Raw genomic sequence first — 13,217 nt, 5'->3', positions numbered from 1 at the left:
CTGGAGGCCTAGATTGGCATCTGAATTGAGGGAACAGTCCTGTAGAACTGAGCCCTTACCCTGTGGGATCTGCACTAACTCTGGGCAGTTAGTGTCAGAAGTACTGTGAGTAGGAATACTGAGTTTTCCTTTCAGTTGGTTACCCCTTCAACTGCCATACTTTGATACCATCTCAGCAACAGCACCTACATCCCATTCAGTTACAACCAACCACCACAACAGGTTCTACAGTTCTAAACTCATCACCTGAGGATATTTTACCCAAGTCCCTGCAGTTACAAGGCCATTCAGAGAAGCAGAAGTCTTGATAATGTTAAAATATTACTAATGAGTATATTAATATTATCATTTATAAAATATATTACCACTTATAAAATCCATCCCTACTCAAAGCTCATTTCCTGCTGAACCCCAAAGCATCACACCTCATGTACTGGGCCAATGGCTAGCCAGTCTCTAGCTGAGTGTCAGATGTCTACAATGCAAATCAATTGTACAGTGAAGCTGTAAATCTGCACACGATGCAAGATTTCACAGAGTAAACAAAAGTGATGCTCAAGTCCCACCCAATCCCACACAAAGCCACTGACACATAAGATCGGCAGAAAAGAAAACCAATGCTGCTGATCCAGCAGGAGCTTCAAAACAGAATGGTTGAAAAAAATAGTAAATTTAGAACATATTAAAAGGGAAGAGTGAGCTTAGATGGGCTCAAACATAGAGTAATAATATTGCAAAATAGCTTGTTTTTTCGTATGAGGCATCCCACAAAAATATCTAGAAGGACAATAGCATGGTGAATGGGATAATTACTTTTCCACTTTGGGCCAACTAGCTTGAGTACTAGCTACATGAAAAGAGATACAAATAAAATGAAAAGGTAGCCAAAATAAGGTATGGTTTATCTATCGCAGGATTAAAGAGGCCTTGAGAAAAAATATGAAGCCTAAATATTTTTGGACCCTCTTTCTGACTCCACTGTGAGTCAGATGTGAAATGAATAAATCTATATAATGTGATTTTCTTCAGAAAAATTGTGCAAAAAAAATTAGCACTTATCCATTCTTTACTCATTATAAAAATAGCACATGGTTGCAAACACATTCTAAATTTTGATAAATATATGATAAAGGTAACTTATTTTTGTTTTCATTATTCAAAATAAAATCTCAGTCAAGCCTTTTGTAAGGATTTTTCAGTCCTTTTGTTTTGTGGCCACACTGTGCAGCTTGCGGGATCTTAGTTCCCCGACCAGGGATTGAACTCGGCTCCACGGCAGTGAAAGCACTGAGTCCTAACCACTGGACCACCAGGAAACTCCCTAGGATTTTGCAGTCTGTATGAAACATTGGCTTCTATTTCATATGGATTCACTTTTTTATATATCTTTTTACTTTTTATTATGAAAAGTCAGACATTCAGAAAAGTAGAGAGAATACATAATAACTCTCCTACACTCATTACCTAGATTTCAAAACTGTCAGGATCTTGCCATGTTTGCACCAAATATTTTCTTGTGCTGAAGTATTTTAAAGTTAATTACAGACATCATGAGGTGTTACCACTTGATACTCTAAATCAGTTCTAAAAAATAAAGGTGTTTTGGGGCATACCCACAACCCATTATCACATTGAACAAAATTAACAATAATTCCATAATATCTAATATGCAATCCGTATTCAAATGTTCCCAACTGACAAAAAGAAGTCTTTCCAGCAGGTAGTTCCAGTCTCATCAGGGTTGCCTGTTCCACCTGGTCCAGGGGATGCTTCCCCTTCTAGGAGTGTCTCACTGTTTACTACAGGTGCTGTCTCCCTTCTTCCTTTCTCCCCTAGGTTTCCTAAAACCCAGTCACACGAGCTTCATTGCAAGTGCTTAGTGGCCACCTGTGGCTCCTGGCCACCATACAGAACAGCACAGATCTAAAACATTTACATCCAAGGGTTCTATCAGACAGTGCTGTTCTAAAAGCTTGTTTTGTTTGTAGGTAAACACTTACGGCAGAAGACCATAGCCAATGGTGTGTGCTTCATATTGCATTGTTCAGAAAAATAATTTGAACTTAATTGGACATTCTTGGCTCCAGGATACCAATTATGTCCAGATAGTGAAACTCTCCTAGATTATGAAATTCAAGTCCAAGTGTACAAAATATATACATATGAGACAAAATTAGTAAAGTGCTCCCTACTGATAGGCCAAATCACAATCCCAATGAAGCCACAAGGATCCATCTCTTTGGCTACCACTTTGGTCTCAATCAAGTCACACAAACCTCCTGGGATGCTGCAAAACTCAATCTCTAGTCCACACCAAGGAGAAAATGAGCAATCTGCAACTGCAGCACATAGACAAGACAAAGCCTCCTGCCACAGGGAAGCAAAGGGAGATTTGAAAGCAGGAAGGTGAGAAGATCAGCCCTGGGTCTTGGAAGTCCTTGGCTGAGGTGTCTAGAACAGATGGAGGAAGTAAAGCTGCAAGGCACAAGGAGGTGTCCTGGAGAGTGACTACAAACCAGGCAAGAATCCACTCAGGCAGTGGTACTGGGCATAGACGGGCAGGGCCTGATTTGATAGATGGAGTCTGAGAATCCTCCAAAAGATTTTTTTTTAAGTGAGAGTGATGGCAATGGGCAGAGGAAGCAATCACACTCAGCAGGAGGCAGCAGACCAAAGAAATCCAAGACACGAGAAACAAGTCTGAGAAGAGAGGAGAAAAGGACTAGGTCCAACCACACAGAAGGCATTTGTTAAAATGCTCTTCTGGGCATATATCCAGAACAGACAAAAACTCTTAATTTGAAAAGATACGTGTACCCCATATTCATAGCAGGACTGTTTACAATAGCCAAGTCATGGAAGCAACCTAAGTGTCCATCAACAGATGAATGGGTAAAGAAGATGTGATATATATATATATATATATATATATATATATATATATGAAATAGAATATTACTCAGTCATAAAAATGAGTGAAATATTGCCATTTGCAGCAACATGGATGGACCTAGAGATTATAATACTAAGTGAAGTAAGTCAGACAGAGAAAAACAAATATTATATGATACCACTTATATGTGGAATCTAAAAAATAGTACAAATATACTTATGTACAAACAAATACAGACTCACAGACATAGAAAACAAACTTATGGTTACCACAGGAGAAGCAGGAGGAGGGATAAATTAGGAGTATGGGATTAACAGATACACATTACATATATAAAACAGATAAATAACAATGATTTACTGTATAGCACAGCAAACTATATTCAATATCTCGATAAGAAAAAGACTTCTGTTATGTTAAACCACGAAGATTTGGGGGTTATTTGTTACTGCAGCATAACCTAGCCCAACAGAATATTAAAACTACTCCCCCCAAAAAGTTTACATTTTTATGCAAAATGGAATTAGGTTCCAGCCTCTGATCATTATAAACACGCTTTTCACCTACATGATTGTCCAGCGACACTGGAAAGTAATGAAGGATCCAGACAGTTCTTCCAGACTACCTAATACCCCGTCTACCCTATTCCAGTAAAGACTAGTAGCATCCCCTCAAACATTGTGAAAATTCAAACAGCAAACCCACAAATTCCTCAGTCACTCCCCACCCCACTCTCCCCACAGAAAATAACTGGCCTCTAGGGACCAGACAGATCATAAAAACTAGTTAAAGGAGCTAGACCAAGATGCCAGAAGAACCTGGCTTCTAAAAGGGCAGCCATTTACAAACAATAAATGCTGGAGAGAGTGTGGAGAAAAGGGAACCCCCTTCTACACTGTTGGTGGGAATGTAAATTGGTACAGCCACTACGGAGAACAGTATGGAGGTTCCTTAAAAAACTAAAAATAGAGCTATTGGGTTGGCCAAAATGTTCTTTCAGTTTTTTCTGTAAGATGGCTCTAGTAGCACTTAGTTGTCTTTAACTTCATTCGAAACAATCGAACATGTCAAAAGTGGTTTGCGAAGTTTCATGATGGAGATTTCTCACTGGACGATGCTCCACCGTCAGGTAGACCAGTTGAAGTTGATAGCGATCAAATCGAGACATTAACTGAGATCAACATTATACCACGCGGGAGATAGCCTACCTACTCAAAATATCCAAATCAAGCATTGAAAATCATTTGCACCAGCTTGGTTATGTTAATTGCTTTGATGTTTGGGTTCCACAGAAGTTAAGCGAAAAAAACCTTCTTGACCATATTTCCGCATGCGATTCTCTACTTAAACATAATGGAAAAGTTCTGTTTTTTAAAATAAATTGTGAAGGGCGATGAAAAGTGGATACTGTACAATAATGTGGATTGGAAGAGATCGTGGGGCAAGTGAAATAAACGACCACCAACCACACCAAAGGCCGGTCTTCATCCAAAGAAGGTGACGTTTTGTATATGGTGGGATTGGAAGGGAGTCCTCTATTATAAGCTCCTTCTGGAAAACCAAACGATTAATTCCAACAAGTACTGCTCCCAATTAGACCAACTGAAAGCAGCACTCGACGAAAAGCATCCAGGATTAGTCAACAGAAAACTCATAATCTTCCATCAGGATAATGAAAGACCACACGTTTCTTTGATGACCAGGCAAAAACTGTCACATCTTGGCTGGGAAGTTCTGATCCATCCGCTGTATTCACCAGATATTGCACCTTCGGATTTACATTTATTTCGGTCTTTACAAAATTCTCTTAACGGAAAAAATTTCAATTCCCTGGAAGACTGTAAACGGTACCTGGAACAGTTCTTTGCTCAAAAAGATAAAAGTTTTGGGAAGATGGAATTATGAAGTTGCCTGAAAAATGGCAGAGGGTAGTGGAACAAACGGGTGAATATGTTGTTCAATAAAGTTCTTGGTGAAAATGAAAAAAGTGTCTTTTATTTTTACTTAAAAACCGAAGGCACTTTTTGGGCAACCCAATACCATATTATCCAGCAATCCCACTCCTGGGCATATACCTGGAGAAAACCATACTTCAAAAAGATACATGTACCCCAATGTTCATTGCAGCACTATTTACAACAGCCAAGACATAGAAGCAACCTAAATGTCCATCAACAGATGAATGGATAAAGAAGATGTGGTACATATATACAATGGAATATTACTCAGCCATAAAAATAAAATGCCATTTGCAGCAACATGGATGGACATAGAGATTATCATACTAATTGAAGTAAAACAAAGACAAATATCATATGATATCACTTACATGTGAAATCTAAAAAAGTGATACAAATGAACTTATTTACGAAATAGAAACAGACTCACAGACTCAGAAAACAAACTTATGGGGACTTCCCTGGTGGCGCAATGGTTAAGACTCTGCCTGCCAATGCAGGGGACATGGGTTCGACCCCTGGGCCAAGAAGATCCCATATGCCACGGAGCAACTAAGCCCATGAGCCACAACTACTGAGCCGGCGTGCTGCAACTACTGAAGCCCCGCGTGCCGAGAGGTGCTCCGCAACGAGAGAAGCCACCGCAATGCGAAGCCCACACACCACAACGCAGAGTATCCTCCACTCGCTGCAACTACAGAAAACCCACATGCAGCAACAAAGACACAACACAGCCAAAATAAATTAAAAAAAACAAAAAAAAACGTATGGTTACCAAAGGGTAAGGGGGGGGAATAAATTAGGAGGTTGGGATTAACATATATACACAATGCTATATATAAAATAGATAATCAATAAGGACCTACTGTATAGCACCAGAAGTCTACTCAATACTCTGTAATAACCTAAATTGTAAAAGAATCTGAAAAAGAATACATATATGTATAACTAAATCACTTTGTTGTACACTTGAAGCTAACACAACATTGTAAATCAACTACACTCTGATAAAAAAAATTTTTTTAATTAAAACAATTTTTTAAAAAGGGCAGCCAACATCCAATCCACCAGTTTGTTGCCATCAGAGAATATACAGAGTTGCAAAGACTTCTTATGTCTCAAGAGAAGGCCAATATCCAAATTTTAATGTAAAAATTTTTTGATTTCTAAATATCTGCAACTTAAAATTTTTTTTAATTTATTTTTTTTTATTTTTGTTTGTGTTGGGTCCTCACTGCTGCGCACAGGCTTTCTCTAGTTGCTGCGAGCATCTGGCCCAAGCCACAGCTAGTCATCACAATTATCCTCGTCTGCCATGTGCTCCTTACTTAATTGGTTTTCTTATTTTTATTATTATCACCATTTAACTAATTAATAGCAGAGTCCGGATCTTCTGATTCCCAGTCCACCATAGTGTGCTCTTTCCTGCCAAGTTGTAGATTTTAGTTATTAAAAAAAAAGTCCTGCTTTCCTGCCTCACCTGTCCCAGTTTCGTTACCCGCTCTTTTAGGGCTTGTTCTGAAAACTGCTGCAGAAAAATCACTAAGGAGAAGTAAAGTATGAAATGAAAATGAAAAAGGGGAAATAGTGTCACAAAAAAAAAGCTACGGCCACGTGGGCTGTGCCCAAGCCAGGTTGGATGCACCACAACAAAAGGAGAAAGCCCAAGAATAACTTCCACGAAAACAAGTCCTCCCAGGTGATGAGAACGTAGGTGCTCCTTATGATTTGCACTTTCCCGAGCTTTTTTAAAGTGACAGAAAAGAAAGGAGGGCGATAAAGAGGAAAGCCCGTCGCGAACACGAAAAACTAGCAGCAAGGGCAAAGCGCCCGCCCGCGCCGAGTCCGCTGCCTGCCGGGGCCACGTGACAAGACCAAGATGGCCGACGGGGAAGACCGGTGCCGGGCGGGGCAGGAGCCGGGGCCGGAGCCGGGAGAAGAGTTTGAGATCGTGGACCGGAGCCAGCTGCCGGGCCCAGGCGAACTGCGGAGGGTGGCGAAGCCGCGTGCGGCGGCGGAAGGCTGGTCGGCACCCATCCTGACCCTGGCGCGGAGGGCCACTGGCAACCTGTCGGCGAGCTGCGGAAGCGCGCTGCGCGCGGCCGCTGGGCTGGGCGGCGCGGACGGCGGCGCGGACGGCGCGGTGCGCGCAGGTAGGCTCCGGCTGGGCGCGACCTACGAGCTTTCTGTGGGACGGGTGGTCGTTTTACTGTGGGAGCCAGGCTGGCAAGGGCGCTTAACCGACTCAGCCTGTTAGGTTGTTAAAAAACCATCCTGTTAACTCGCCTAACTACTCGTCTGTTTTCTTTATACCATGTGTCCATGCCGAGCTAAATACGTGGGCGTGGGTGGACTGAGATCGGGGCGACTTCACTTCTAGTTGTGCTCCCCAGGCAGCATTCTTATTCTCACTGGTGAACTTTATACTTTAAAATGTACGAGTTTAAGCTTAGGTAGTCCTTATTAATTTTTAAAGAACTTACTTAAGAAATGAAACCGTACTGTTCTCTGCTTTAAATCTCAAAATGCCATCCTGGCTCACACCTCCAGTTGTTGACGGCGCATCCCGACTCACCGGGGAGTCAAAGCACCAAGGCGGAATTAAGGGGGTGAGGGTTCCAGGTGAGCTCTACAACCTGTGTCATGCAGAAAAGTCATCACATTTCCCAGCCTGTTAAATAGGAATTTTGTGGTTCACCCAATGATCTCTTATAGTCCTTTTAAGCCTTTGTCATCTATAACAGAGTTTTAGCAAATGAGTGAGAACGGAAACATTAAATGATTATGATATTTAGAGTGTGACTTAGCCCTGTAAAGCCAGATATTTAGAGCTGTGCCAACCAATACAGTAGCCACTACCCACATGTGATGTTTAAATGTTAAAAATTCAGTTCCTCAGTCACAACAGCCACATTTGAAGTGCTCAGTAGTCTACACGTGGCTAGTGGCTACTGTATTGGATTGTGCAGTGAGAACATTTTCATCACACAAAGTGCTGTGGGGCAGAGTTCACTAAAGACTGTGGAGTGCTCTCTAAGAAGCATTATATTATAGTGTGCCTTTGAGGTTCCTTTTTTTTTTAACAAGTACTCTTTTTTAATATTTATTTTACTTTATTTTTTTGGCCGCGTCAGGTCTTAGTTGCAGCACTTGAGATCTTCACTGAGGCGCACACGATTCTCTCTAGTTGTGGCGCGCAGGCTCCAGGGCGCCTGGGCTTTGTGGTTTGCAGCATGGGGGCTCTCTCACTGAGGCGTGCGGGCTTAGTTGCCCCGCAGCATGTGGGATCTTAGTTCCCCAGCCAGGGATCCAACCAGCATCCCCTGCATTGGAAGGCAGATTCTTTACCACTGGACCACCAGGGAAGTCCCTGCCTTTGAGGTTTCTTGATTCCATCCTGTCCAATGTATATTTGATGTAGAAGTCAGCACTGGCACAAGGATAGTGGATTGTGACAGTTTCATTGGTTAAGAAAGATTACTGAGGAAAGTTTAAAATCTGACGAGATAGAAAACAATATTTCTTTGGCGATAGAAAGTAGGACTAGAAGGTAATGAAGGAGGCTGTTTAACTCAGGAATCTAGTTGCCACTAGCTCGCTACCTTTACACGCATCAATGGGTGTTTGTATGCCCACCATTGGTGGTCAGTCCTGAGAGTCAAGGCATGGGGTCTTCTGGAGCCTTCTTAGTAAGCAAATAATACATGTTAGCTGTTTGGTGATAAATAAAATGTGCCAGTGCCTAGAACTGTGCCTAGCACAGAATAATAAATATTTGTTGAACAAATACATATTTGAAAAATACTTGTTTTCTATTTATGGTAATGCTATAAATAATACCCAGCATTTATATTGTGCTTCCTAGGTGCCAGATATTAGTCTTAGGTCTGTACATACATTAGTTCATTTAATCTTCACAATAATCCTAGGTGATCGCTGAACTGGCTTCATGATATGCAATCAACGCAGGCTTTAATCAGTGTGATTGTGCATGGCCAGGTACTCAGAAGTGCCCCATGATAGAAATTCTTACTAATTTTATCTTTGAATTTGTATTAAGTGAAGTCTGATGGGACAAAGGAGCATGTGTGGGGGCCTTGGAGCCGGCTTTTGTGTGGTCCCATCTTCCACTGTCTTCCTGGGACAGGTTCTTGGCCGCTCTGGTCCACTTGAACTGCCCTAAGTCTTCTCCCCACCCCTCCCTGACCACGCTGCATGACCAATGCTGCCGCAGGGAGGGTTAGGGTTATGCTGTCTGACTCTCAGGGCAGGGCCAGGTATGCACTGGCCTGCCCCGGGCTGGCAGCGCCACAGCACATTAGGCAGGCACTGGGCAGCAGCCTCTCACCCACCCAACCAGATAGGGACTGCATCCCTGCAGGAAATTGCTGTCACTTAGGGCCATGGGAGGGAGAGGTTGACTTCATGCCTCCGCCCACATAGCCTGCCCCATGTGGTAGGTACCGTTGTTATCCCCTATTTTATAAAGAGGGAAACTGCATTAAAGAGAAGTAATTTGACAAAGTTTACTTGGAAATGGCAGAGCCAGGACTTGAACCAAGCCAGGCTGCCTCTCAAGCCTGTGCTCTTAGTCACATCACCTCAATGCCTTGATGCCTTTAAATAATTTTATAAGTAAAATGCTGTAATATATACATATGGATTTTTAATTAGTCAATTTAAAGAAAATATTAAGTAAATAACTGCCACTCAAATCTGGTGAAAATTGTGAACATGGCTTACTGAGGGCAGAAGTGTGGGGAACAGCTAGGATGAGCTGTTACTCCGAGAGTAACCCAGATTTGAAGCCATCAGGTAGGACAGGAGTGGAGATGGGGAAAAGGAACTGAACCCTGGGTAGCATGCTCTGCAGAGGCCTCAGAAAAGCAGGTCAGGAGAAGATGGCGGCCACCACTCCAGTCAGGGCTGGCTCATTTCATCTCTTTTCCATTGATCTGCTTACCTGCTTACAAAAGCAGTGAGAACAGAGATTATTCAGAGGGAGTGGTGAAGGAGCGGAGACTGAATGTTAGCAGCACTCTTGCCAGATAAAATTTTTTTGGTGATACAGGTTTAAGGAAAAAGCTGTGGAATGTCATGGAATGTGGAACGCTTTGAATACTTGTTTTAAAATGTTATCCCACGTGGGGTCTGGTAGCACAACTTGCCACAATGATTGCATTCTCTGTAGTTATCTTGTTTGGTTTTTTGGTATTTTTTCTAAAGGTAATACACATGGTAAAACAAAAACAAAAATCAAACTGTACTAAAGGACACTCAGTGTAGAATAAGTCCTCCTTGCCAGAAACTGTCCCCAATCCTACTGTATTTCAGAGTGTCTGTGCATGTAACATGTGCTTTCATCTCTATACACACAGTTTTCACACAAACCACAGTATACACACACAGCGTTCTACATCGTGCTTTTTAAAGTAATGCCTCCTCCTAAAGCAGTGGTCCCCAAGCTTTTTGGCACCAGGGACCAGTTTCATGGAAGACAATTTTTCCACAGACTGGGTGGGGGGAATGGTTTTGAGATGATTCAAGCACGTTACATTTATTGGCACTTTATTTCTATTATTATTACATTGTAATATACAATGAAATAATTATACAACTCACGATAATGCAGAATCAGTGGGAGCCCTGAGCTTGTCTTCACTTGCCAGTCAGTGATAGGGTTTTTTTTTTTTTTTTTTTTTTTAGTGATAGGGTTTTGATATGAGTCTGCAAGCAATTGTTTATGGTCTCTGTGCAGTCAAACCTCTCTGCTAATGATAATCTGTATTTGCAGCCACTCCCCAGCGCTAGCATCACTGCCTCAGATCATCAGGCATTAGGTTCTCATAAGGAGCATGCAACCTAGATCCCTCGCATACACAGATCACAGTAGGGCTCGTGCTCCTATGAGAATCCAGTGCCGCCGCTGACCTGACAGAAGGCAGGACTCAGGTGGTAATGCGAGTGATGGGGAGCAGCTGTAAATACAGGTGAAACTTCGCTCGCTCACCCGCCACTCACCTCCTGCTGTGTGGCCCACTTCCTGACAGGCCACAGACCAGTACTGGTCCGTGGCCCGGTGGATAGAGACCCCTGTCCTAAAGGATGAATAACAAAACTCACTGAAGAAGTCATTCTTTAATTTTTAAAGTATTTAGATATATATTTGGCATTAGGTAGGTGATATGTATTATGCCTTTCTCTGTTGTCTTCCATGGCAAATTTTTTTTCCATGTGTCACAGCACTTCTTCACAAGTGATATTGCTCCTTCCAAAATGAAGTACAATGACTTTTTCATTTCACATTGCTGAACTCCTTAAGTTAGCCATTGAGATAAGTGAAAATTCCGGAAAATTAGGAAAGTGTAAAATGGTTTTCTTCATTGTCAGTACAGGGTAACACCATACTGTATTATAAGATCTTTCAAGACACCAAAGGGCTAATCAAAACTAAAACTCAAATTTATAAAGAATCTAGTTAATTCTCTATGATTCAGAACCCGATCAAAATACAAAAAAAATCTGTAGAATCCACTCCCTGAAGTGAATACTTATTCTCTACACCAAAGGTATAGAGCAGCCCTTTGAGATGTTTGTGGCTGGTAGTTGCATTTTTTTCTCTCCTGCATAGTTTATACTTAAATGCTTTTATAAGCATTTAAAATTTTTTTAGCCGATTACCAGGTTTTCCTTAAAAATCCAGATCACCAGCTTCTCCTGAAAACTCCCATCTGGCACATATGATCAATCAGCATTCCTCCAGCAAGAGGGTGGCTGCACGTTCTCTCCAGCTTGTCCTCTCACTGGGTCACTTTTATGTTACAGGCCCAGCCCCTCTACAACAGTCAAGGTTGAGATCCCTGATCAGACCATTTACTTGGCAATTCAATAAGTGTGGAATTTTGTGACATTCTGTGTGTTGTGCTGAACTATTATTAACAAAGCTTAGAGATGTGAACAGCTTAGCCAAGGTCACAAAGCTAATAAAACTGAGAGATGAAACAGCTTAAAGATCCTTCCAGCTCCAATTTTCCATGACCCTAAATTGAGCTCAAATGGGAATAGGTGACTAACTCAACCAGGGGATGGATGAGATGGCTGCAGAACACTGCTGTGTTCCCAGGAACGATGGTAGGAGCCACTGCCTTAAGCACTAGTCTTCACATTTTTTGTTCACATGACCCCCCCCCCACAAAAAATCTTCAGCTTTTAAAGTTGATACATAAAATTCTTCATCATAATTTTAAAGTTTAGAATACATTTTCTGGTTTATTGTAAAATTGACTTTTTAAAATAAAACCATGATATCATTCTTTTAAGTGTATCAAGTGGTATATAAATACCTTAATGATTTGATAACACTACCATCCATCTTAAAAATAAATAACAAGTTAATTAATATTTGAAAGTTTTACATTTTTCCCTTTTATTTCTTGGACTTGAATTTCCAATCCACTTACATATGTTTTAATTTTTTTTATTGGTCATCCTATCATACATCTCAGAAAAAAATACGTAAATTAATTAAAATGTAATAAACTTTTCTTGTGACTAAAGCTGAGTGTATAAAATATTTTTTCTTGGGCTTCCCTAGTGGTGCAGTGGTTAAGACTCTGCCTGCCAATGCAGGGGACACGGGTTCGAGCCCTGGTCCGGGAAGATCCCACGTGCCACGAGCAACTAAGCCCATGTACCACAACTACTGAGCCTGCTCTCTAGAGCCCGCGAGCCACAACTACTGAAACCCGCGGGCCTAGACCCCATGCTCTGCAACAAGAGAAGCCACCACAATGAGAAGCTCACACACCGCAACGAAGAGTAGCCCCCTCTCGCCGCAACTAGAGAAAGCCTGTGCTCAGTAATGAAGACCCAGTGCAGCCAAAAATAAATAAATAAAATAAATAAATTAAAAAAATTTTTTTTCTTCTGGAACAAATTACCATTAGAATTATTAGTAATGCTAAGTTAATTAAAGGAATATAAATATAATTTTATAAGTAATTATACATAAATTTTTCTTGGAATTACTTCTCTTCATGAGCTGGTGTTGGTTTTTTCATTAGCATGTACTTGTAGATGAATATATATATTTACTGATAAAATGTGATAGGACTCAGAATCAATTTTATTCCTATTTTTTGATTTTTTATAGATGTGATCCTTGAGAAATCTGGCTCATATAAATAAGAAATAGAAATGGACAGGTTTTTTTTCCCCATTGGTAAATTCTACCAAATATTTTTTTTAAGTTTTATTGAAGTATAGTTGATTTACAATGTCATGTTAATTTCTGCTGTACAGCAAAGTGACTCAGGTATGAAATGGACAGTTTTGTTATAGTAATGTTGTTCAATTTTTGAACTCCT

The 13,217-nt window shown here is 41.0% G+C and overlaps 1 protein-coding gene across 4 annotated transcripts in view; it reads left to right on the top strand.

Annotated features, from left to right (window-relative positions):
- The first annotated feature begins 6,727 nt into the window (after positions 1–6,727).
- The window catches only part of RUFY1 (RUN and FYVE domain containing 1), a 57,498-nt gene continuing 51,008 nt past the window's right edge, over positions 6,728–13,217 (top strand). For 3 of the 4 annotated variants that reach the window (XM_029217634.1, XM_029217632.1, XM_029217636.1), the window contains exon 1: positions 6,731–7,004. In XM_029217634.1, coding sequence (XP_029073467.1) covers positions 6,731–7,004 — 274 coding nt within the window. Of the gene's footprint in view, positions 7,005–13,217 lie in introns of all 4 variants that reach the window. The other variant, XM_029217633.1, reaches the window with a different exon arrangement.

The sequence above is a fragment of the Monodon monoceros genome, unplaced genomic scaffold (assembly GCF_005190385.1).
Source record: "Monodon monoceros isolate NGI ecotype Baffin Bay Population unplaced genomic scaffold, NGI_Narwhal_1 Super_Scaffold_12, whole genome shotgun sequence".
In the NCBI taxonomy this organism is placed as follows: domain Eukaryota; kingdom Metazoa; phylum Chordata; class Mammalia; order Artiodactyla; family Monodontidae; genus Monodon; species Monodon monoceros.
This window is presented reverse-complemented; position numbering and strand designations above follow the sequence as displayed.